Here is a 25,959-nt window from a genome sequence, read left to right as displayed (position 1 = left end):
GATCATATGTTTAATCTTCATTCGGAGGGCTGTAGAGAGTCCTGAACTCAAAGCCAGTCTCGTTGTAACAGCTGCTCCACGGTACCCTCACTCCATAAATTTAGGGGCAATTAAGGCCCGAGCGCCACTAATGAAGCTGAGCAACGCGCTGGAGGAGGGTTGCTGCTCCTACACCAGGTGCTGAGGCCGTACACAGGAAGTCTCAGCAGGAGCAACACCTGGGAGTAATAAACTCTCTCAGCAGACAACAGCTCCATCTCAGGGCTGTGCCACAACGGAAACACGGTAAAAGCTTCAGCGTATAGAAGCCATAGCGAAGCTAAACACCATGACTAACAGTTTAACCATAATTAGGTGCACTTCAGAAGTACCTCTAAACTGTTATCAGGAACAACTTGATTGGCATAATAGCCACATTTCTGACTATGACCCCCTTATTAATCAGTTGGTGCACCACTTTATTTATTTATATATATATTGATAGAGAGAGAGAAAGTAAAGTAGGATTAGTAGCAGAAAAGTATTCGGATATAGAAAATGAACGAATAGAGAGGTTATCTGGAGGGCAGTTAGTCTAACATCTGCCTGTGTGTCCACCACAAGTTGAGTCATTGTTCGTTAAAAGGGGAAATGATAACAATTATACACGCTCCTGTGATCTTGATACCGATCAGAGGACCATGAGGGGAATTAGAAACACACAATAACAGTAACATGTCTTTCAAGTACTCACAAAGTCCACCGGCGCACAAAGCAAGGTTGAACCATGATACAAATAATGAACTCTGAAGGTCTATAATCTGCTGTATTATTTCTTTTCAGAAGGAATTCGGTACGGAGACATAAACGTATGAATAAAATATGAATGCAGTATCAACGTTAACAATGCTGTAGACAAACCTGACCGTGTTGTGTGTGGACAGGTCTCAGAACATGACTGCCCTCTGCGCTGCATGGTCGTTAACCATGGGTACCACTTAATCTCCTAATAACCACAACAGTGGAAAGTAAAAAAAGAGGTCTTTCCTAATATCACACCAAACTGAGTGGACGAGGGAGCACTGCCCTCCCTTTCCCCGCTCCTCTAAAAGGCCACCATTGTATGTGAAGAATTGCCATGGCTACTGCCTGCGAACTGTAAGCCTTTTAGAATTATTAGCATTCCTCTCTGCCCCGAGCACTGTCGCAAAAACCGCTCGCTTTACCATCAGTCCGCCTTCGAGAGGAACACACGATTTCTTTTATTTAGAAACTACAGGAATTTCCATCTGGCTGGGAATTAATTAAAGTCGAATTATGGGCTGCAGCAATATTGGACTAGCCAGACAAATTCAACAACACCCGCGGAGGGTAAGAGTGAATGTGGCCTTGTTAACGAGCACAGTACGAGGCGAGCGAAGCCACTCGTCAGAGGCACTGGCTCAGCAGTTATAGGGCAAGAGAGCCATGAGACAGACAACAATGCGACCATTGAGATAGTCCGTGTTCCTCGAACACAAATCCTTGAAATGACCAAACTTGTTTTGCAGAAGTGTGCATATACATAGAAGATGAAGGGTAACGGCTAAAACATACAAAGTGTGGCTTTAAACTTGAACGACCTCAGAGTTGGTGCCATTTCCTGATTCTATTAGTACAATTACATCATGTTAAGATATTTTACTTATCACCACAGAAGTAAATTAGTAGCTATATTACGGTGCAGAGATACTAATCAAATGACGCGATTATTCTTTTAAAACAGTTGATTGGAAATGAAAAGTTAGTGAAGACCCATTTTAACAGTGTTTGGAATCAAAGTCAACACACTCAAAGCAGGCACAGCTGGGCCGACTGTGTTAACAAAGCAACGTGACGACATATCTTTACATAGAATATAGTGGTTTGCTGCTACATTAATGTTCTGAATGTCTTATAGAGACCCTTTAAAGAATAACCGGGGGATAGTCACCAGATGTTACAAATGATTTGGCAAGAGCTGAAAGTCAAACACATGGGGGGGGGGGGGGGGGGGAATAAAACATTTTTTTACCCAGTTTTATGAGACTCAAAATATACGTCAGCTCCCATGGGAAACTAGTTAAATTAATCATATTACAGAAAAATGTAATGCAATATAGTGATTACTCGGCCCGGGGAGTTTCTGCGATGTCGGATAAACAACCAGAAACCAGCTAATTCTAAAATAATGTAACATTTGTATCTTTTTGTCAGTGTAAGACAATGTGGCCACTATTGGACTGTAATGAGAACGCCTGGAACCAACGGTGACACAACAGGCTCTGTTCAACAGGCGACCAGGGAGGCTCCGCTATCAGGCCTGGTGCTCCTCCACCGATGCAGAAAAAGTAGGTCTGCGAGGGACCCAAAGGGGGAGCGGCAGCAGGGCCCGAGTTCCATTCCACCGCTTGTGCCAAAAAAAAAACGGCTAAATGGCAACCATTTCCCTGGAGTGTACGCAAACTACAGTTTCAGTTCCACCTATCGGTGTTGTTCCAGGTACAGGTTACAAGTTAACAGCTCTATTGAAACCTTGTCCTGAATGCTACATGTGAGAAAGGCACAGAAAATGACAATGAAAGCGGTTTTACAGATTTGGAATTTGTAATAACAAAAATCAAAGAACACTGTTGATTATTTTCACTCACTTTAATAATATGAATGTTTAGACCTCCTTCAGGCAAGGAGCCTAAAGGGCCGAAGCATTGTTAACAAAGTAAGCGAGTACACGTGAATGTGACAGTGTGCTGGATTGTATTAGTTGATCACAGTCAAGAGTTTTAGATATGTGCACATGCAAGAACTTGGTAGTAACGATAGCGGATGTTTTCATCACATCTAGTGTTATGTAAACTGTCCGATTGTGATTCATTCTATGTGTTGTATGTTGTCAGATGTACAGACCGATGACACAGCGCAGCTTTAGAGGAGATCCTTCTTCATTCTTACAGCTTGTGGTCCACATATACGACTTACAGCCACAGGTGATCAGGAAACCTGCTGATGAGAGAGAGGCGGGGTTAACTCAGTCCGACATGGGGATAAAAGATAGAAATATGTGCTGTTTGCATCTGCATCTTACCTTGGTAACCGCCTGTGGCCTGGGGACTCCCAACCAATCACAGAGCTGATTCCTCTGAGTCCGTACTGTGGAAAGATCGCCCTCCCTGGAACAGACAGCGTGTCACATATACATACACACCAAACGCCTTTAACACTGAAACAATATTTAGTATCCACTAACCAATTAGTATCACTCAGCAGGGTCATGACGTCATCCAACACTTCCGGCTCTATGACATCATCGTAGGTCAGAAGCATCTCGTACATCTGGCTGGCCGTGGTCTTTCTGATCTGGAGTTGTTAGAGAGGAACAGTTGCCCGTGTTAGTATGCTAACATTTGCTAATTAGCATTCAACACTAAGTACAGCTGAGGCTGATGGGAATATTATTAGTCTCGCATTTATTTGATCATAAACCAAAATACTTGACAATACCCCGTCATCCTGACGGGGGACATAAATGTCTAAACCGAACTTCATGTCAATCCGTCCACTAGTTGCCGATTCATTTCACTCAAAACCACAAATGTCAACCTCGTGATGGGGTTAGATGAAAAAAAGTCAGGGGAACACCAAAGTCATTACGGTTGATCCTCTTGGGACGATGCATTTCAGTGCAATTCATCTAATAGCTGTTGAAATATCTCCGTCTGGAACAAAGAGGCGGACCAACCGACCAACCAAACAACTGACATTGCCACACCTAGAGCTAAAACAACAACAATGCGATACAATAATATCACCGGCAATTTGAGCAGGATGAAGACACATTTCAGCGTGTCAGAGGTTTTATAGATCTAGTAAGGACAGGTGAGTGTTCCCGTCTTGTGAACTTACCACAGGGAAGGAATGGCAGAGCAGCATCAGCAGCTGGGACAATACTTTCTTCCTCACGTCACCCTGGAACTGGATCAGCCCACACAAGCTGGGAAACGGCAAACAGCACAGTCAGCATTGGATGCTGTGTTCAGCATATAACTGAGGAAGTCAATAAGATGGAGACTTACACAGATATACAGGCGCGCAGCTTGGAAATATCTTTGGCCTTCCTGAACTCTTTGCAAAGATTCAAAAGGTCCAAACAGAACGGATGACTGAGAAGAAAAAGGGACAGAAAAATATAAGCTCTCACATACAGCGTTCATAGTTTCTTTCCTTTAAAAAAAATAAATAAAAAAACCTGTTGGAACACTCACTTCTCTTGTGTGGTGAAGATTTCAAAGCAGCTGTTAGCAAGGATCTGATTGAGCATCTTAAGAAAAGGAATAGACACCCTGTAAAAAAACAAAAACACAGAAAACACCGTCACTGACATCACAGAGAGTATATTATGTTAGGAGTGTGTTACACTGGTTGTCTGTAAGTGTATTTGTTAAGAAGGAATCCCTAAACATTGACACTAAACATGGGAAAACTAATTGGAGGAACAATCGGCATATATATCACTTTTTAAACACATAAAAGAGTTCCATCAAAAGCAAGCATTTACATAATCATATAAGCAAAGCACAAAATAAAAGCAAAATGAAAACATTGCAACACGAAACCAAAGGTAAAGTTTAAAGACAGGGTGACACACCACTCTGAAGCAATACATCTGTGTGTGTGTGTGTGTGTTTGTACCGGTCATTGCGGAGGTTGTCTCTGAAGATGCTCAGCAACGCGTCTCCAAACTGAGTGAGCGCAGCACTGTTGTCCTGAATCCCTCTCAGATGGTCGAACAACGAAAGGGAAGAGAAGTGCACCTGAAGGAAGCAGCGGAGAGCGACGGTTAATGTGGAGCAGCCGCACCATTAACACAGTGGAATGAGATGAGGTCCATGGCGTTAGCTGGGACTGTTTATCTCACATTATCTGTCTTTAAGATATAAATATAAATTGCTGATAAAAACAGAAACCTTCAGTGTAATAACTATATTTCTGTGTGTATATTAGTGATTGTGAACCTGGGGGGGGGGGGGGCCTTGGAAAGAAAAACAGTAAAAATGATGACATCATCAGGCTGCAGGAAATAAAGCGTCAAACGTCGACACTTGCAACACAGCAACAACACATAGCAACACAATGTGCTACAGGACGACAAAGTAACACGGAAACTGTGCGTCTGATGTCCATAAATCTACACTTATATCCATAAAAAATGTGCTTCAATGTTACTTAAAGCATTGAGAATTCATATTACCATATATATATAATACAGACAAATACTTGGAACAGAATAAGGTTTCTCCGTCTTGGGACCGACTCTAAATGTTTCTGTTGTTTGGCTTTAGCGCGGCCTTACGATCTCTCTACATTGAGGCAGGTTCTCGGACGCTCCGCCTCTCTCTGGCCTGTGTGAATGTGTGCCTGTGGTGTGAGAATGGTAATCTTGGCTCGTGCATTAATGCAGCATTGGCTCAGTTTCCTGGCATGCAATCCAGTACAAACATATCAGTCCTTGAGAACGCATCTGTGGCAAAGATATAGGAGGTAAAATCAAGACGAGAGCCAGATCGTCTCCGAGGGGGGGAAGATGTTCACAGCCTTAATTGGCTGTAACGGGTTAGGTCAAACTGTAACAGGAGGGAGAACCTGATCGGCCCCTGTTGGGGCCCCTGCTGAGCCTCCTGCTGAGCCTCCTGAGTGATTCTGTGTAAGGGGTCATGAGTGGGAAGTGTCAGACATGCTTTTAAGCCGTTATGAGATTCAAATGATGGGAAATTCTCGCTTGCCAGCACCACGAGGGACCCGTCGGATCAATTTGTTGTGCTCAGGTGGTTGCCACAGTATCGCGAGCAGGGACGAGTGAAAGTGAGACGAGTGAAAGTAACACAGCCCGAGATCTGAGATTACAATGATGAATTGAAAGTCAGGCGTTCTAGAGTTTGGGATTACAGTGACTTCTTCAGACACATGGCTCCCTCTGTTGGCCTAAAAAGAGCTGACTGTGCCAACTCGATGCAGGCAGCAAGATTTACCACAGAACGAGCAGTCAGGTGTTACTGTGTGAATGAAATGCGCTACGCAACAGCTTGTTGATGAGCAAAAGTACAACAATGACTGTTGTGACTGCAAAAGCCAAAGCATACGATAACATCCAGTGACCATCTCGTCGGCATTCGTTTTCCGTTTTATCTTTCGAAGTTATCACCCATCAATACGTCACAACGCTCTGGATTTGAGCATTTTCTACTCCTCTCATCACAGATGACCTACTGTGGACTCGGTGATCCCTCCCACGGACACAGTGAGGCCCAGCAGGGTGTGGTACTGATACTGGGGGAGTCCAAGCAGCTGGGTGATGTACTTGAAAGCCTGGGATGGAGCATTCCAGTTCAGACTGGTTGTGGTCTCACTGAAAGACAAGTGGAGGGGAAAGATCATCAAATATCAGTTTTAAAAGTCTACGCAAATACAATGGTTCCACATCAAACTTTTCTTATTTTAACAGTCCAGCCAACTTGTTGTGCTGCAGGTTGAGGGTGACTCACACGGGGAAAATGCTCATCAGCTCCTCTCGCTGGGGGATGTGCGGCACTGCAGGCTCCGTGCTGTGGAGGAGGCGCAGGAAGGCGTTGCCAGCGTGGGCTCTGTAGCGGTCGATCTTCTCTCCTGCCTGCTGGGCCAAGCAGCACATCATACACTTCACCCTGCAGACAGAATAGTGGGAAATAAAGTAAGGAAGTGCCATCGTTTACCCGACTTCATCAGAAATCCATGCAGGGCGTCACTTCACTAAACTTCACAAGAAAGGTATCTACAAATCGTCTATTGTGTTCCAACGTTTACCAACGTTTCTGGTGAATGAATGAATCAATATGACACAATAAATAAGCCCGAAGGCAACCGTGCGTGTGAAGTTATCCATAATCAAACAGAGTAAAAGTAAATGTTGCGTAATTAGATTTTTGATCCTGTTCATTTATCCTACGTTGGGTTGGCTATTGTGGCCGCACCTTGAGACATTGAAACAACAGTGAAGTCATAAACTGACTGACATTACAACGTTTATGTCACCTGCTGGTGACATTTAACACAGCGTGGAGTCTTTCCGGTTGATACTCACAGATCTGGCTGAAGGATCTCCGGAGCGCTGCCGGCCACCAGCAAAGTCACCTCCATCAGGCTGCTCATCGCTGCCTCCCTCACCCTGGACACAGCACAGGAAGAGCAAAGGCTTTATGTTCGCCATGACATGGGCTTGAATCTACCTTACACACACACACACACTGACCTGGGTCAATATGTTCCAACGACTTGCATTAAGCAGCAGCTCCTTAAACATACTCTTTTAAAAGAAAGATGACAAATGATATGGTGACACATATAAAAGTTTTGAAGTCAAATTTGCTCCATGGCCGCAGGGCACACTTTGTTTATGCAAAATGTTAATCAAGACGACGTCACACCCAGAAACAGGTGCGCGGCAGAGAGAAATCACTCCCTGCGTGGGTGTGGCCTGGCAAAAGAAGAAGAGAAGTGTAGAGTAGCAGGAGAGATAAGGACGTAAACGAAGCCAATTCACGAGAAAGAAGGAAGAAAAGAAAACGAGAGAAGTGTGAGAGAAGAAGCCCATCCCATGTAGTGAGGACAAGTGACAAGCCCGGTGACATTCCTGGCGAGGCGGCAAGCATGTCCTGGGGCTACTAGTGAGACTGGCATGTATGTCATGTCTTTGTGTCCCTCGGTGGAGGGACAGAACAACACCAGAGGCCTCAGGCCGGGGAGCATTCCTAATCCCTCAGGCTAATTAAAAGCGAATGTGTGTAATAATGTGCAATCCGTGTGTGTTTTTTGACGATGAGGGTGGAAGTTAACTTACCAAGCGCCGACGTCCCCTCTGCTGTCTGTCGTGTAGTCGTTCATGCGGTTGAGCAGAGCGCCGTAAACCTCTGCGACGTTCTCCGAGCACAGAGCGGAGTCTGGGGAGCCGTGGGCACAGACGGCCACCTTCACAACCACTCTGATGGAGGGTGAAAAAGAAATACGTATTTAAAAAAGAAAAAAAAGACTCCAAAAGGTTCACCAGAGGCGATAACAGAAGCTGATGACCTGGGGAAATGAGAAACAGTTAGAATGTTGAGGGTAAATGCAAGACAAAGTTTAGAGAAACCAATGGCCGGACATGTCATTCAGGTCGTGCAGGTACTCAGCCGGGTGTTTATTTTAGCATTACTGGCGACACAGCAAGCCAAGACAAAGAACAGAGGAGAGACGGCATAAGCCTGAACCATAACAACTAAATTAAGTAACAAAATAGGAAATAAGACAACAAAATGAATAAATTAAAGTGTATATAGAAACTCACTGAGCAATTGCTCTGACTGCATCTCTTCTCGACTCTGTAAAAGTCCCCTCCTTCTGGCTGACAGTGCACATCTGTGTGAGGCCTTCAAGGATCTAACACACACACACACACACACACACACACATCTAAATACTGAGGCAGTGAGTTTGTAAAATGGCTAGAAAACGTAAACATCCTCCAAACGTACCTGCTTCAGTTTTCCATGGATCATAAATCCTGGCAGACAGCCGAGGGCGAGTGCAGATCCACAACGAGTGAGCATCTGGTGACTCTTCAGCCCTTCAATGTACTGAGACACCAGGACATCTACAAACACACACACACACACACACGTGCCATGCAGAGATTACCTTCAAACTCAGTCACAAGTGTAACTAGTGGAACCAGGAAATAGTATTCAACTCACCCTGCATTTGGGAGTCCGCCGTGCCGAGCTCGGACTGGTAGTACTCCTCACACAAAGCGGACAAAGCCGACACGACGGCAACCTGCAGACGAAGGAGGACGAAGCAAATGAGTAGTAAACGACAAATATTCTTATTGAATGAACAGCAGCAAATAAACAAATAGTGGCACTGTCAAGTATCAAAATGAAACATATCTGTTCATTTGAATGTAACATTTAACTAGTATTTAATCGGCAAAGTAAAAGGTAAACTGTGTATTCTCTTTGATCCATAGTGTTACTTGCATCGTATAAAGAAAAGCTCACCATATTGGCATCCTTCACACTACTCTTGATGGTGTCGTCAATGAGCCACTGCCAGCCGGCTGAAGCAAAGTGTCACAACATTACAGACGGTGCGATGAAAATACAAAACATTTAAAAGCATAAAAGCAAAAGTTAACTTACAGATGACGGGGTCGTTCTTAAAAGGCATTTTGGACAGCGACAGCTTTTCGATAAGACAGCACACTGTAGGGGGAAAAAAAATCAAGCTGATCACATCGACTGTATGGTGAGAACTAAGCACTGCTTATCGTCTTTCATCGTGTTTGTGCAACAACTCATTAAAACCAATCATCTGTTTTGCGGAAGCCATTTTTTTTCTAATTGCTGTTACTTACTCGCTGGCCTCATTAGCTCTCCACCAAAACCCCTGAAAACAAACGCAGAATTGTTATTAAAGACATTTTAAGAGATTTTTCAAACATGCTGCTAATGAAAAATACCTCCTTCCCACCTACCTGTACTGTTTCCTGTCATTAAGCTGAAAGTAAGCCAACAAAATGAACGTCAGCAACAGTTTATTCAACTTGCAACATTTCTATGAAGCTCGTTCAGGTACACGTACCGTGTGGTGAATGTTCTTTAATCTATCCACACATTCTGAAGAAATGATGTCCACCACAGTCCTGTAGGACAAATACATGAGAGACTCATCCCAGCTCAAAGCAACAGTTCATAGAGCAGAGAACCAAATGATTAAAAAATAAACTATAGTCGCTGCATCATCAGCAGACATATTGTGTTCTTGTCTGTTGAGCCACACAAAGCGTCACAGCCTTCTGTTCCTAGCCGCCTAGTGACAGCTCATCTTCACAGAGTACGACCGCTGTTCAGGTAGAAGTTTTAAACAGGTGTATAGACTCGGACACCTGGGTATTAAAGTCTACCTGTTGGTCTGAAGGCCCAGTTTGTACAGAGCGTGTGTGATCTCTGCACATGCTAGGATGGCTCCATGGCGGCCATGGAGGTCAACACCCACTGCCACGGGCAACAGCTGTGGCAAAACTGACACAAAGAAGGGCGGGCGGGGGGGGGGGGGGGGGGGGGGGGGAGAGAAGAGCAAATCTGATTATAGGTTTCAGACCATGTCCAAAAGGCACATCTCATTAGGAATCACGCTTTCTCCACATCCTGTAGAACAGGTCCGGTGACATTGTTTACCTGTTGTAGCCATATAATCAGGAGCTTGAGGCGTCAGGTTGTGGAGTGCTTTGGTGGCGAGCTCTCGGATCACTCTGCAAAGCACATGTAAGTCAGCACTGTGGTCAGAACAACTACACCCCCCCGTATGTGGTGACATTTATGAAGACGGGCAAATACTTCAACTAATTTAACTTAAAGTGCACATCACCCAGAGAGTCTGTGTACTTTACAAGTCAGTAAGAAAAAAAAAGAAAAAAAACACAGGTTACATGCAAATGAACACACACACACACACACCCAAAACACATAAAACAAGTACGTACCCATCCCAGTGGTTGATCTTCATGGCTATCAAATGATCTATCATGGCCTTGGTGTACTCTGGGAAACTCGCTACATAGACACTTTGAAAACAGAAAAAAAGACAACTTTAGCAGCTGATGTTTACAGAAAATGAAAAGCAGCTTCAGACATCTCACTGTAAATCCACCTCTCATCCTTTACTACATCTGCATTATGCTTTCTTTGTTGTGTGCAGTTCTACAGTCAGTCATACCCCGAGGCTAGCATCTTTCTCCATTTGTTCTGCTTGAATGTTTGCTCCGCTGGTGGCGACACACTTCTGCTAAAGGTGACAATTCCTGAAAGGGTTTTGGAGCCGATGTTGATTTTGTTTGCGATCAAAAAGGGTGGCCGAAGTTCATCATTGTATTTGAAACAACATATTCTTCACGAGCAGTAAACTGCACAGATATAGCGACATTAGCAATGGCTTTCGACAACAGATTTTAGCCACATTAACTTAGTTAAACTAAACTTTGCTATATTTAGTTGCATTCGTTAAAAAGTTGCACATTTCTGGGTACTTCACGAACCAGAAATGATGTCTGCACACAACTCTCCTTGACCCCAGTGTATTTCTCTCTTTGGCCAACGGGACAGGAAGACGAGAAGAAAATCTTGTGGCCGCAAGTTCAGCCATGAAGTTGGACAGGTTTCTTTTTGTCAATGAGGAAGGATGGGACCCAACCTGTTCCCACCCATTTAATTGTGCAGGCCAAAGTGCAGCTTCCCTCGATTACCGCGTGACTTGAGAAAATATGGCTGCCGATGTGCAGAATACACAGTTTCTTACCTGATGTTCAGATAGCAGTTGTTGAGATTCCCTACAGCGAAGTAGTCTGCTGCAGTCAAGATGTCAATACCGTGAGGAAACGTCCCCTGTGGACACACAAGCAAGCGACAAACAGCCGAGACGTGTTCAGTGCATTGTGTAGGAAACGGCCCACGCTGTCAAACACTGAGCGGATGAATCTGAGAAGGGGCCTAAGTGATTTAATTTTAGAATTAAAGTAATGACCTACGAGATAAAGAGAGATTTATGGCTCAAGGACTGTTGGCTAATCAAATGTCTGCTGTGCCCTGTAGCGCTTGGTTTGCTTCAAAAGCTTTCACGAGCAAGGCAAGTTTGAGCAAGAGCAGAGTGATTGGCAGCAAATAAACATCAAATCATAGCAATTCAGCTACCCATGAATACACAAAGTAGTCACCAACCTGTCTGCCGACATTCTCCTGGAAGGCAGCCTGGAACAAAATGAGACGTAAAAGAAATTAACATCTGTCAATGTAACTGAAAATCTTTAATTAAGGATGTTGATCGGAGGACTTACGGAGGCCGCTCTGCGGCAGTTGACATTTCTGTCGAACACGGCTGTGATCACCAAAGAACTGCAGAGAGAAACACAAAGAGTACGAATGATCTGATAAAAGAAGTGGCCGTAGAATTGAGTGTTTTCAGTCACAGAATGCTTAAAAATTAACGTATAAAAAAAGGTAGACAACGCCTATGTGCACATGATGTGCACATAGGCGTGTTTTTTTTTTTTGACAGTTAACCTTTTCAATATTTATTTGTTCTCCTTATTCTGTAACATAAGAAACACTTTGGACCATTTTTACTTCTATACCTCTGTCCTGTAAGAGTCTCTCAACATCTCAATAATTAGTTACGGGTCAATGACGCAGTTTGTAAGTGATGTTTAAATCTAGATTACATCATCACAGCGAAACTGTGACTGAGGTGCACATGTTCCTGGAAAGGCATGTAATGCAGATGCAATATGATTAACCACGAGTCTGGAGCAATACTGGAAGTTGTGTCGGATTATGTTTTTCACCCCAATAATCGCTCCTCTGTACGCTGTCTCTACAAGTCTCAGGAGGGTGTGTGAATGTCAGTTATTGAAGGAGGGGGCCAATTTACTTTCACACCACACGCAGTGACAGCCTGAGACCAACTGCTGTTGGCCTTGTTTGCTCTCCTCCCATGTTCCCTGTTTCCTAACAGCAAGACTCAGGCCTGGAGCTTTACTAACTGCCCCAGCCCTGAGGGCTTGGAAACAAAACAAAAAAAACTCCTGATTGCAGTCTGGATAATGCCCCTACAGGATATTATTGAATTGTGTCTGTGGCTGATGCAACTAATAAGTGAACAGAGATATAACTCTGTGTGCGTGTGTGTGCCTCTAAGTCACTTAGTCACACATTTACAAAAGTAAGTTTTCTGTTATTGTCATCAAGTTGTGTTGAATAGAGCAGGAACCAGCTTGTCGGAGCGTTGCTGCCAAACGGCGACCGAAACCTACAGCAACAGACGAAACCTGGCAATCCTGTAGGCTAGGGAAAGGGAGGGTGTTGTCACGTCTGCTGGTGGTAATGGAGTAGTCGCAGGGGTTCAAACTGACACTGCAGAGCTGGTCTGCACAGTCAGAGGCCACAGGTTCATACACGCAGGAGGAGGCAAACCGTTACCATTGACAAAGACCGAGCGTACGTCACTGGGTGATATAGCAGCCTGGTTGCCGAATAGAAGCACATGTTTTAAGATGTTACTCAGTACTGTTCGGGCTGTCCCTACTGCGGAGCAAACTGCAAATAAAACTGTTTATTGACCCCTCCCAAAAAACATTAGTCCCACTCTGGAGATAAATCATAAGCCCCTTACAGACATGCACCACTTCTGATAATCTGATGGTGATTTAAAAAGCAGTCACGCGTCTGAATAAGCAACATGGCCACTTTTACGCAAAAGTCTTCGAGGAAATCTAGTAACGTGAATGAATTGGTGAACGTTTTACACGCAGCATTTGAGCAAAGTCCCAACTGCCATTCAATGAGAGTTATTTGATTCCAGGGAGCAGAATTCGCTCTCTTATAACGTTAAAGAATTTAAATAATGCAAATAAGTTCACTTGTGTGTGTCTCTCTCTCTCTGCCAAATATCTCGCGAGCATGCAGCTCTTTGCGTTTTAAACCGGAGGTTGTCGTGAAAATGAGTGTAAAAGTCGCCTGTGTGTTACTGGCAAAAAGCCAACAATTACACAGGTACATGAAGCCAGCAATGTTACAGATCACATGTCTTAAAACAGGGCTACGCAGGTTAGATCTTTTTTCTTAGAATGGCATTGTGTAATTAAGACCGACTGCAGCCTACTTCAACATACACGTATCAGCTGGTTCTGTGGGGACATGTAGGACTGATGTGGCTCAGAGAAACTGGTTTCAGGCAGTGAATGGCTCGTAAAAATATTACTGTTATTAAAACAGTTCATCCTGCTTTCATCTCTTGATTGTAGCTGCTACTTCTTGTTTAAACAGTAGAGGAACATATTTAGAGTCTGTACATACTGGTGGGATGGTATTATTGGCGGATAAGTCAACTCGTCACAAATACATTAGTGTCGAGGGCGGCAATTATGGCATACTGGTGATGTCATGCTGTGTAAATGTACAGTACATTCACAGGGAGGAAATGTGTTGGTATGAGCAACAAACAGCAGCAAGAGATCAATTTAAACATCAGAACATTATCACAAGCCGATTGAGGTTTACCTGGCAATCTGAGTGACAAAGGGCTCCAGCTCTTTGGGTTCATAAGCTCTGGCGAAAGACCAGCACACGTAGCAGGCAGCGTCCCGCACGTTGGAGCCGACGCTGCACGCGCCCCTCTTTTCGTCGTAGGTCAGGGATTTGACGATGAGCGGCACAACTGCAAGTAGACAGCAGACAAGGATGAAGAACAGGAAATAAAACACAAGATCAAAGAACGATAGCCATGCCAATGAAATAAATGTAGCATGTACTGTGCACAATGTTGCATACTGTGGTGAGCATCAGACCCGAAACAAAGTCCTTCGACTACACAGAGTAACAACTAGCTGAATTAAGGTTGTGTGTGTGTGTGCTAGATGTAGTGTTTATTTTGAGATTAACATTTTAATGTTCCATACACTAAGCCTCCAAACTGTGGAAAGCAGTTCAGATTGTAGTAATGGCAATTTAAAGCAACTCGTTTGCAGCACTTTATTAGTTTTCTTCAACACAATAAACAAGATCAGCCCTAATTGAACCTGGATGTATGGATATGTCATGCCAGTCTTGCCAGCTTGCTCCTGGACTTCACTAGAAACGTGGCGCGCTGGTGGAAATCAACAGTATTTACAGTAATTGGAGGCCTGTGTGGTCATTTCCTCAAGAGACAGAGATGGATGATGGTTAGAGACAGAAGGAGCGAGAGCCCCCACCAGACCCCGTCATGTAAATCATCGCTTGAGGCTTGACTAATATCAGGTACATCAATGTTGCCTGAGGGCCCTGCTGTTTGGGCTGAAGCCCCACCCACTAGATAGACGACATCTCAACAGAGAGAGAGAGGAACTCCCCACACAACTAACCAAATACAGCACACACACGCACACCATCACACACACACACACTCTAGTCTGAACTTTTCACATATATTGGAGCGACCGTCCTGACTTGTGCTGGCTGAAGACGCCGGAGCGGCTCTCTGCAGGCGGAACACTGAAGAGAGGACACTGTTGCTACAACCGAAGCAGGTAATTTCCTCTTTCTCATCATCCCTTAAATTGACTTATTTAGAGCACTCAGTCAAAGACTTTCTGTGTCATTGGAAAAGACCGTCTTTGTAAAGGTACCATGACCTAGTTTGTATAATATAGAGTTGGTATAAGCTGCGTACGCACCTGTTACTTATGGATTTTAATTAGCCCCTTCGTGACTGATTCACAGGTAATGCTTAAAGAAGACTAGTTACTAGTTACTTAGTTAGATAACTCTTCAAAACATTTTTATAACATTAACACACTCGTCTGACAATTAAAAAAAAAAAAACACACACCACCTGAGCTGAAACCAAATATATATATATTAGTTCAGTAAAACAAAAATCAGAAACTAAATGTTTTGACTGGATTCTATTCACAGTCGGAGAGAAACGTTGCTATAAAAGGGATTTTCGAGTGAATTTCAGTCCTTAAGAAAGGAGTGGCTTTGCATGCTACAGAAACTTGAGTGACAACTTCTTGCGACAGCGCACGACAAGCAGGTTCCTCCACGCAGCACCCAGCAGCACTTAACTCACAGCTTTAGGAGAGGTTTCATTTGAAAAGGCTGAAACTGAAGCGGTTCAGACGTCTCCTGCTTCACCGTTTTTTTAACAAAATGGCTTTATTTTAACGATTGCCTCGTAAAACAGTTATTTATCATACTTTTGCATCTTCAGAGCCGTTGAGCTCATCAAATGACGATTGGGAGGCTGAATGCATCCCGCAGGTGTAGTCATGGGAAGCAGGTGGCTTGTTGTTCCCACGCCGACAGCACAGAGTCTAGTAAGGTTGATAGAGAGAGCAAGTCTCTGCATGCCCTCCGGGTCTGCAGAGGCTGCGTTAGTCAGCGCGAAGCCTGCCCAACACCTGTCTGCCTAGCGCCTTAGCGGCTCTCTCGCTCTATAGGACAGACGAGTAGGGTGACATCAGGTCGGATAGACAGGTGGACGGTCAGGTAGAGGCGTTTTGTAGGCTGCTGCCAATCAACCACAACCACAGGTGTGCACATATGCAAACATGTGGGTACGCTTTTGCATACAGTAGACAGGTGTTCCCCTATTTAACTATTTCTCTGTTTCTATTTCTAGTCCAGTGTGCAGCAACAGTTGCAGAAATACATTAGCCTGAGGGTGCAGTGTTTTGTGCAGCGAGAGATTGTTTTTTTCTGCGCAAGCAGCTTAAAGGAACACCGAGAAAAAGCCTCCCAATGAGAGCCTCCCTCCACCTGAACCAGTCAAACAACTCTATTAGCCTCTTTAGCCCAGTGGACATTTGGGTACAAAAGCTGCAATGATTCAGGAGTTTCTTTTATACACGCTAGTGTCACATTCCCAAATAACTTAACAGCCTAAAAAAAAAAAAAAAACACCATCATTTGCTCATCTGTATTGTGATGTATTTTTCTTTCAGAAAACATCCATTGGAATCAAGATGGAAACCCCTCAGGAACGCAAGCCCAAAAGGCCCCACTACATTCCTCGACCGCCAGGCAAGCCTTACAAGTACCATTGTTTCCAGTGTCCTTTCACCTGCAATGAAAAGTCCCATCTCTTCAACCACATGAAATATAACTTGTGCAAGAACTCCATCTCCCTGATGTCGCAGAAAAGTGGGCAAACGGCCCGACAGGTGAAGCCTGTATTACGGGAAGTCCCCAACAAGTCTAAGGACTGTCCGAGCCCCCCGCCAGCAGAGCAGAACAATAGTCCCAAGAACCACGGTGCTGAGAGCAGAGATGACACAGAAGACGTAGACGTTGGGTGCGACAGTCCAGTCAATAAGGACAGCCAGAGTGTGGCAAACTCAAATACTGCAATAGAGGGAGAGAACAACAATGAGAACAGGTCTCTGCCACGCCCGTCTGCCTTCTCCCATGTCACACCCAAAAGTGATGGCGCAGAAGCCTTCAAGTCATCTGTGCAGCAGCCAGAGGACTCACAAGCTCCCGTTCCCACTTTCAACCACCCAGGCTTCCAATGGGGCACTTCTTCCATTCCCTTAAAACCATTCCCTCCTCCCATGGTTCCCGAATACGCTCCTTATCTCCTGCCTGAGCGGCCCCTGTATCAACCATACTACCTCCCGGCAAACCACCACGCGAATGAGCCAAATCCTCCTTCTTTCCGGCCAGAGTTTATGGATCCCCAGAGGCCCATGGTGCCGCAGCCCATCGCCCCGCCTCACCCCTCCCTCTTCCCCCCATACCCATACAGATACTGCCACCCTCTTCACTCGGGCCCCCCTCTGCATTTCACCCTGTACCGACCCCACGAGCTCTCCATGCCAATCCCAGGACAGAGATATCTCCCGTTGGATTTGTATGGGCCGGCCCTCGGGCCAAAGGATTATGACTTGTACGTGCATTCCCGGTCCAGTCTCGACAGCCTCAACACATCTACACAAGAGGAGAGCAGACACGGGCAAAGTGGAGACAAGGAAACCAGGCAGAGCCCGAAAGAGGGCTGTTCGGCGTTGGGGTCCCCTGACAGACCCAGTCACGCACACGTCATCCAGAGAGACACAGAAGCCCCGCACTACACCAACGAGAGCAACCCACAGGCCACCACGCAACCAGGACACACAGCTGCACCCGTTCAACCCGTCATAACCGACATGAGACTGGAGGAGTCTGCCAAAAGCTTGCTGCAGTTAAGAACTCTACATGTGGACGGAGGGTGAGTAAACATGTCCAAATCTTTATTCTTGGCTGAGCTGAGCGTGTTGTCTTTGTAATTAATGGAGGTCAGTCCTGTAACTGGTTATTGTCATCCTTTCAGATCGGCCGAGAGCAACAGGTATTCCTCTGAGCCATGTCCTGAAACAACACCAGACCGAGATGATGAGAACAGCAGAAAAGATTTGACCCCCCTGAACCTCTCGACGAGGAAGCAGGACAAAGAAAAGAGTCCATTTGAGCACAGGCCGAGGTGCTCAGACACAGAGCTGCCTCTGAACCTCAGCCTGCGAGCTTCTTATAGCGGCCCCGTGCACAGCGCTGCCCCGAGCCTTTCAGAAGATCTTCAGACGAGGCCGGACACCGAGCTGGATGAAGAACCATGTGACCAGAGGCAGACTGCGGCACTGGCACTCTGTCAGCTGGCCATTGCAACCTCCTCTTCGTGTGACTTTAGCGCTGCAGACAGGCCCTCAGAGGATTCCACAGACACTAGAAGTTCAGGCTCTCCGAAGAAGACCAGACACACAGCTATGGCTAAGAAAACTGGTGTGAAACGAGCAAACAGTGGCCAGGCTGATAGCAAGTGCCATAAACCAAACAAGAGAGCAAAAGCATCAGGATGGGCTCTGAGGAGGAGGAGGAGGAGGCCTCGCTGCTGCTAAACTCTGACTGTTGTAATTATTTGGTATGAAGCACAGAGCATCTCTAACCTTCAACCTAAACTTGAAAAGATCAATTTTATTGAACATAATTAAAATGTCTACAGCACTGCTACAGGGTCAACTGTAAAAAATAATTGTTAAATTCAAAGACTAGATTTGCATATTTTGTCTCGTTCTCACACTTGGTTATAAAATGTGAAAAGCATTTTTTTTTTTTTTTTTAATGGGACGTTAATATTGAAATCTGTACATTTTTGTAAGATGTGGTTAATGTATTGTAAATGTAAATATGTTGAATAAATAAAATGACCAGAACTGACTAAATTACACTCTTCCATGTATTTTATGATAACTATCTCAATGGGAATGTGTGGTCACATACCATCTGTCAACCTGGAAGGCAGCAGCAGGCCTCTCCTACCCAGTTCTGCCAGAGCCAGGCAGCCTCCATGCCAAGCATTGTCTGTTTCCTGGAAGCTTGAAAAAGAACACACACACACACACACACACCACGGGTGACAACATGACACACATTAGTGAAATATGCGGCTTCTTGAAAAAAAAGAAAAAGAAAAAGAAATGATAAATGGCATAACGTAGCTGATGGAGAGCCAAAACACCCCAAGCATGAACCTACCTGAAGCAGTCCAGCACTGATCCAACCACCTCATCTGCCAGCTCCTTGGGAAGCCTCCCAGTCACCCTTCCAATGCTGACGGGTTAAATAAAACAGATGGTTGTTGTAACACATGGACTGATTTTGACATAAAGGATACAAAAGACAAGCAGCAGTGAGGAGGACACACATAAACAGACAGTTACCCCTTTGCTGCAGACCAGCGCACAATAGTTTCCTTATCTTTCAGTCCTAACAGCAGATGCTCTGTAAAATAAAACCGCACATTAAAGTTTCTGAGCAGCAGTAATGCTGCTCAAGCGACTTAAACAGGGTGGAGGGTGAAACTGACCAATAACAGTCTCCACTTCCTCAGGAATGTCATAGTCCTCCTCCATGTCTCGTGCCTCCGCTTCAGGAGTCGGAGCGGTAGAGACCGTCGTAGATTGGGACGCGGAAAGGTTTGCTGCTAGTGAGCGGTTGCCTCTCTGGTACCTAAAAAAAAAAAACATGGATTTAAAGTTTTTTTTTTTTAAATGGCACTGTGGTTGGAGACCTAGTTTTACCAACATTAGATATAATGAGCTGGCGTTAGGTCTGACCTCCAAGCGGCCAAACGTGGCTTCAGGAAGGTGAGGCCAAGTCTCTGGATTAGTTTGACACCGAGCTTCCTCAGCATGGCCTGGCTGCTCTCTGACAGACGTTTCTGCTCCAGGCACCGCATAACCGCAGGAGCTGGGGACGAATAAAGACGTCAATATCATCTGTCGGAACACCGTTATAACGAATACATTGATACATGTAGACAGGAATGTAGGTATTTGGCTCGAGGCTACAAGTGTCTTTTTGTTGGGAAAAATTCTCACGATGTTGACAATTCAAAAATGTCAATATTTGCATATCACAGGTAAACAAACAATAAATAATCCTAAATGCTATTGACAAGAGTCACATGTCAGCTATACGTCTGGAGAGTCTCTACAGAAAGTGCCACATGTAGTTGAATTGTAGATCATATTCAAGTATGGGAAGGCTTTGTTATTATATCTCCCCTCCAGCATGGGCCGTTTAACTTAGTGTGCGAACACAAATAATTCTGTTGTGCAATACACAAAAGCAACTGAACAGAGACTACAATGTCACAATCACATGATTTGGGAAATTCTGTTTTTGCTTTGACCTCCACTTTAGAGATTAGAGCAGATAAAAGGGGAAAGGGAACCAACCATACTGCAGGACGTCATCTCGTTTTCCATGTTTGAAGAGCGTTGCCTATGGGACAAAAACAAGATGACCAAAATCAGTTCAAGATACATAACAGGCAGTAACATTTGGGAAGGCATCACACCTTTTTATTGCACCAACAAACATACTCTCAAAAACAAAATTCATACGAGCTAATTTCTTGACAATTGTTTTTGTCCTTCCATCTTGATTCTTTGCAGCACTTTAACATCAATGCACACACACACACAAGAGTATGGGTCCTGTAGGTTGACTGAACACAGAGAGACAGTTTTGAACGCCCTAAGCACCACATAGGCTGGAACCAGGTACATGAATCACAAAGGAAAGCTTTCTAAACATGTTATGCAAGTTTAAGTGCCAATGATATGAACGTAATGTACTCGCTTGAGGGCTGCATTACACTTAGCCGACATTAAATGGAACCTTGATTTGTAGTGAGAACAGGTGTAATGTGAGGGGCATCAGGGTGATTTCATTGGGACTAAATACTCTCACCGCCATTCTCATTTGATGAAGAAGCATTTATCTTGAAAGCAGTGGATTAAACTGACAGAAGTCGCTTGAAACAGCAGATCCCACACACGCAGCAGGTGCATTACACACCTGCCAAAACCACATTCGGCATTGTGTGAGACATACCAGTCATGTCAGCTCTTGTAAACCATCATTGAATACAGCAGTGCACACAGATTACACTGGCTTCAGACACACGCAGAGACAGGTGGTGCATGACAACACTACAGGTTTGAGGGGGGAACAGTATGTTTACCAGAGACTGCAGGGCACCGTCCAGCACCATAATGTCTCTCATTGACTGATCATTGGTCTGGGATATAGCGGTCAGGCTCCAGTCCAAAAACTCCCCGAGGCACTTCTGCTTCACATCGGGGCGCGTCATGAACCTGTACAGTCACGTACAATAAAGACACACAAGCAGTGAAAAGGTTTCATGTGGAGAAACAAATTCAGACACCAGTAAAGAGAGTCAAAGAGCAACCCTGCCCTCTACTGGCTGAACACATAATTACAGTTACAATAACTTTATCTGGATTGTATTATGTATTTGATGCGAGTTGCCATATTTTCATAGAACCTTTTGGAGATTGGCCCGTGCTTTACATTCTAGACATAGAGCAGACGTCTGGCCTTGACATATGCAACAAGCTTTTTGTTATTATGCCAAATACACTGAGAATAATGATTAGTTGTACACTTCGCGACCATAGCATACATTCAGTACAACACATGAAGGTGGATGATTGAAGATTAGAAGAGTGCACAACAGAGTTATGTGCACTCTTTTTTAATGCTTTTTAAGACCTCAACAAAGCAAATGCACTCTTTCCAGTCTATTAGGGCGTGTCTATATGTTGTAAATCAATCACAATATTAAAACGGATATTTTTACAATACTGATTTTTATCTTGAGGAAACAAAATTATGCAAAAATCACATATAAAATATCTAAATGTGGAATGAACTGCAAACACCTGAGACAGAACTCCACGTAACTACTTTAGTCATTTCAACAACAGATATTTATTCAAAACATTTTACAAAATAAATATTCAATTTAATGCTATTGGTCAACAGTAGAGCACTTCAGTACCGATGGGGCCGTCACAACACTGAACACAGACAAACTCAAGTCCTGACTCCAAAACAGGCCTGAGAGTGACTGCGTAAAGACTAAGTCCAATAAAGCTACATTTTAAAAAGTTAAATATTATGAAAGTATCATTGTTATAATAAAATGAAATGGTTAATCGCCATCTTTCTTAGGGCAACGAGATTCCCAAAGCGGCCCTTCAGGCGCTCACACCTGCTCCTCATCTCGTCTTTTGTCCGTCCTTAAGGGTGTCAGACATTATGCTCGTTAACGTCGGCCTCCGGTGTTTTCGACATGTTTGCACTAACCTCTCGTCCATATTAACGCTTATTCAAACTCGCTGGAGCGGTGACCGTCGTGGCCTCGCGCTAAAAAACGAAGACGGGCCGTAACGTCCAGAATCTAGCAAACATCAAAGCGATGAAGTCATAAAACATCACTTCTTCCTTAAATACCGCCGAGCTATCATTAGCTTAGCCTCATCTGGAATTAGTTGTTTACTTCCTCAATCTTGTAACCTGCAGGAAAAAAATCGCGAGAGCAGGAAGCGCCCGCTGGAAAACAGGTCCAAAGATAGAGTCCAATAAAATGAGGCAACATCTGGACTGTGTCACGGACCAGGAACAGCTGATGTTATTCTCCTACATGTAGCATTAACTCAGGAGGGTAGAGTTTATATCTCATTGAGTTTTAAAATTCAAATGTGACATTTCCTTATTTCCAGGAGTAATGCATAACCAATGTCCAGTATTGCAGATGAGAAATGAGTTGCCACTGATTTTGCGATGGCACTGACTTCATCAAAAAAGTAACTGAATTTGTTTTCGTTACTATAGTATTTATAGGTTCATACGAGTCTATCAACATCAGGAATGCTCAGGGTAAGACGTGGGGGATTTTGTGGCTGCAAAAATACATTCACGTTTTATAATGAATGTCGTCTGAGTAAAATGAAGTCCAGTTGTAAGTATTGAAAAACTAAAACCATTTTTTTTTTGTGAATCGTATTATTGTTCCAATGTTTCAAACTGATGTTTTTGGATACAACCACAATATGAAAATATGATGTATTACTTATGTGGTGTTCATGCACTTACTTTGAAACCAGTACAGATGCAGCATCCCGAGGACTATCGCTGACGAGTAGATAAGACTGGAACACCAATACACGTGTTACTCGTAGTGTATGATAACATGACTGTAGCTCATCATCCCATTCTTAAACGTTGAAGTAACTACAAACAAATCCACAAACACTAGCCAGGCTGAAAAAATCTGCTCAGATTTAAAGCTACTGGCACAGAATTACTGTTGTCAAAGATTTAGAAAGTTTATTCAGATATTTTTGAAGATGAACAAATCCTGATAACAGAGTCAAGCCACTATGAGGAGCGAGACCTAGACATACAGTCCAATCTCTCTTACAAAAAACAGCAAAATGGAATCAAAAGTGAATCATATGTTTAACTTGCCTTTGCAATAGCGAGAATGCGGTCCATGGTGGGCTCTCTGACCTTTCCACCATCTGACCCCAGATGACCATCCAGACGATAAAGGTCAAAGGGTATGAGGCAGGTCATGGACAGCCACAACAACAACATGTAGCGAGTTTCCCAAGTCTGGAACAAGTAGGTGGTAAAATGCACTATTGTTCAATGTTTGCTGAGGCGAACAACAACAAAAATTATATATGCAAACCTGTCTGAGGCAGATTTATAGAGGTGTAATTGTGAAGGCCTGAATGATCATGTTTGCCTTCGATAAGTAAGGCCAATCTCACCTCAGAGTCTTTGGGATCCTGCTTGGACAACAGGTCCAGGACTGGCTGGACATCTGCCACCTCATGGGGGAGAAGCTGCATGAAGATTTTGTAGCCTCTGACCTGACCAGGAAAAATATATATATATATGTAAACTCAAACACACAGAGGGCTGCCTCACATATCAGGATTACTGAATTAGCTGGATAACGTTCCTGTGTCAGTGAAATAAGAGTTTCTAGGTTGTACTCTGTGTAGTACAGTCTGGTGAGTAGTAGTAGTAGTACAACAGAGGTGAGGTAAAACCTGTGTTTGACTGACCTTGCAGATGATGTAGAGAAACTTGAAGGCCAAATGAACCAATGAAGCAGGAGATGTTTCACTCCTCACCAACTCCAGCATCATGTCCAGCATCCATTCTATAACCAAATTGAACAGCAGCAATAATATATATATTATATATACACGTTCTTCAAGTCAATCTACAGTACTGACACAGATTTATTGAAGATATATTGTACCTAAGTGTGGGTCCAGCAGATGAGGCTGCTCTTGATATCTGTTCATTATCACTGTGGGAGGAAATGGGCAGTGTGATGAATTGCGAGACTAAAAACAACCAAAGCGCTGATTCATTTGTTTGTCTTCGTGGGTGATCATCTCACCTAAGAACCTCTGTGTGGCGGACTCGGTTGTCGCAATGTCGCCGTGGACCTCCAGTAGGCTGGAGAGGAGAGCTCTGGTCTCACTGCTCTCACTGAAGCCTCCCAACACGCACGTTTGAACGATGGACTCTCCTCCCTCACCACCGGGACATCCATTCTCAGTCTCCGACAAGGCCATTGTGCCGGGCTTCTACCTACAAACACTGTCTTTGTTGCAGAGGCTGACGTTGGCGTTTGTTGTTATCACTTATGAACAAGTTAGCTAGCTAACATTAGCATTGACTAGCAACAGGGACGAATGTCAATTAAAAATGTAGCGGAAGAAATAACAAAATGTATTACATTTATAGCTACGACACTGACTTGTTCTGGAGGGTATTGGCGTGAAAATGACTGCACGCAAACTGAAATGAATTTCACTGAACAATAGCGACGAAGGAGTCTCTCATTGCATCTTTCTTGAATGCGTAGCGGTTTGTATTCACGCCCTGCTCCCGTACGGAGAGCGAGAAGGTTCCGACGTTCACGCCTATCGTAGGTCACGTGATGCGCCAAGCGCTCAATGTTGTACATTGTTTGCTCATTTAATTTTATGGGTACTTTATACCTTTACTCTAATACCTTGCAGATGACAATATTGTACCTTTTTTGACAGCTACCTATAACTAGCCTACAAGTTAGTTTTCAGATCAAGATTTTACAAACGAAAGTGATCATAGGCCTATATCAAATATCATACCTCGTTACAGATCTAACAAGAGTATATAAAATATTTAAAATGAGCTCAACCTCAAACAACTATAACATTTAAGTGCTTTTACATGTTAATGCATCAATAATAATGGTCCAGTAATGTGGTAATGTCATGCTGACAGGGCCCATTCAGACAGACAAATAATCATTTGCTGATAATACTTTTGTACTTTTACTCAAGTTAGTTACATTTTGAATTACTTTTATTCGTAGTATTTCTAGTCTAGTACTTTTATCTTAAATCATTGAATACTTTTTCCATCAGTGCAATTTCCCAAGCATTTGTTACGCTACATAGCAGAGCTGTGAATTATTGGTTCAATGGCACAGCCTGGACCATTGTGATTTGTCATTTCAAGTCAAGTTCATAAAAGATTGTGAATTTATACCTGAGAAAACATTAAAGCATAAAGACAAAAACATAAAATATATAAAGTCTATGGGTGCATCAAAATCGGAGTATGTCTAATATACTGCAAAGAGCAAATACTCTAGTATAAAACAAAAATATACATATCAACATAACACCACACATATAAGCAAAGTAGCAACCAAAATTAAGGTGACTAGGTTAATATGTGTATGTTATGTTACTAAGTTGTGCTGGGAGGAAAGGTGTACAACAGCCTGGGAGAGGAAGCTGTTGTTCATTTTGGTGGCAGGGATCAAACTAAGACTTATTTATGATGATGGAGGTCTTACAGTCTGATCCCCTACCGTTGTCATACCAGATAAATAACAAATACAGCAGGTCAGGACAAATACTTTGGTTCATCCCAGGATGTACCGTTGACTAAGCGGTGGATATTAAATATTTCAAGCGTTAATTAAAATACA

General features: G+C 43.7%; 2 protein-coding genes across 4 annotated transcripts; one reads left to right on the top strand and one right to left on the bottom strand.

Annotated features, from left to right (window-relative positions):
- Nucleotides 1-2,634: 2,634 nt before the first annotated feature.
- On the bottom strand, nt 2,635-24,860 carry tbcd (tubulin folding cofactor D). 3 transcript variants are annotated; one of them, XM_076085867.1, is made up of 39 exons: nt 24,370-24,860; nt 24,226-24,276; nt 24,026-24,123; nt 23,726-23,827; nt 23,418-23,564; nt 23,043-23,098; nt 21,106-21,238; nt 20,315-20,360; nt 19,691-19,823; nt 19,441-19,583; nt 19,295-19,355; nt 19,110-19,184; nt 18,855-18,949; nt 14,118-14,274; nt 11,897-11,954; nt 11,781-11,810; nt 11,362-11,447; nt 10,550-10,630; nt 10,245-10,318; nt 9,971-10,088; nt 9,649-9,709; nt 9,542-9,564; nt 9,422-9,453; nt 9,207-9,269; nt 9,066-9,124; nt 8,760-8,841; nt 8,541-8,659; nt 8,354-8,445; nt 7,868-8,008; nt 7,112-7,195; nt 6,537-6,695; nt 6,262-6,400; nt 4,687-4,808; nt 4,260-4,337; nt 4,071-4,157; nt 3,901-3,988; nt 3,245-3,354; nt 3,083-3,167; nt 2,635-3,000 (listed from the first exon to the last, which is right to left on the bottom strand). In XM_076085867.1, exons 1-39 carry the CDS (start codon nt 24,545-24,547, stop codon nt 2,989-2,991), a joined length of 3,558 nt encoding a protein of 1,185 aa, XP_075941982.1. In that variant the 5' UTR covers nt 24,548-24,860; the 3' UTR covers nt 2,635-2,988. The 3 variants fall into 3 exon arrangements, 2 of the variants coding, with proteins under 2 accessions (XP_075941982.1, XP_075941983.1); XM_076085868.1 differs by having other exon boundaries at nt 2,635-2,997; XR_012952874.1 differs by lacking the exons at nt 2,635-3,000; nt 3,083-3,167; nt 4,071-4,157 and having other exon boundaries at nt 3,901-4,041.
- znf750 (zinc finger protein 750) lies at nt 16,461-19,126 on the top strand. The gene is made up of 2 exons (XM_076085869.1): nt 16,461-17,808; nt 17,911-19,126. The coding sequence occupies exons 1-2, from the start codon at nt 16,565-16,567 to the stop codon at nt 18,470-18,472; spliced, it is 1,806 nt and encodes a 601-aa protein (XP_075941984.1). The 5' UTR covers nt 16,461-16,564; the 3' UTR covers nt 18,473-19,126.
- Nucleotides 24,861-25,959: the final 1,099 nt, after the last annotated feature.

This window comes from Anarhichas minor, unplaced genomic scaffold, assembly GCF_050575085.1.
Source record: "Anarhichas minor isolate MPS153535 unplaced genomic scaffold, ASM5057508v1 ptg000007l, whole genome shotgun sequence".
NCBI lineage: Eukaryota > Metazoa > Chordata > Actinopteri > Perciformes > Anarhichadidae > Anarhichas > Anarhichas minor.
Note: the sequence above shows the minus strand (reverse complement) of the source record. Positions and strands in the feature narration are given on the sequence as shown.

What these genes read in the sequence shown, in the direction of transcription:
- znf750 (XM_076085869.1), top strand. Translation starts at nt 16,565, where the DNA reads ATGGAAACCCCTCAGGAACGCAAGCCCAAAAGGCCCCACTACATTCCT. An exon ending in ACTCTACATGTGGACGGAGG is followed by an intron (nt 17,809 to 17,910) that starts GTGAGTAAACAT and finishes TCATCCTTTCAG; the next exon opens with ATCGGCCGAGAGCAACAGGT.
- tbcd (XM_076085867.1), bottom strand. Translation starts at nt 24,547, where the DNA reads ATGGCCTTGTCGGAGACTGAGAATGGATGTCCCGGTGGTGAGGGAGGA. An exon ending in ACGGTGCCCTGCAGTCTCTG is followed by an intron (nt 20,361 to 21,105) that starts GTAAACATACTG and finishes TTTGTCCCATAG; the next exon opens with GCAACGCTCTTCAAACATGG. An exon ending in GCAGTCAGAGCAATTGCTCA is followed by an intron (nt 8,009 to 8,353) that starts GTGAGTTTCTAT and finishes ACCCTCCATCAG; the next exon opens with AGTGGTTGTGAAGGTGGCCG.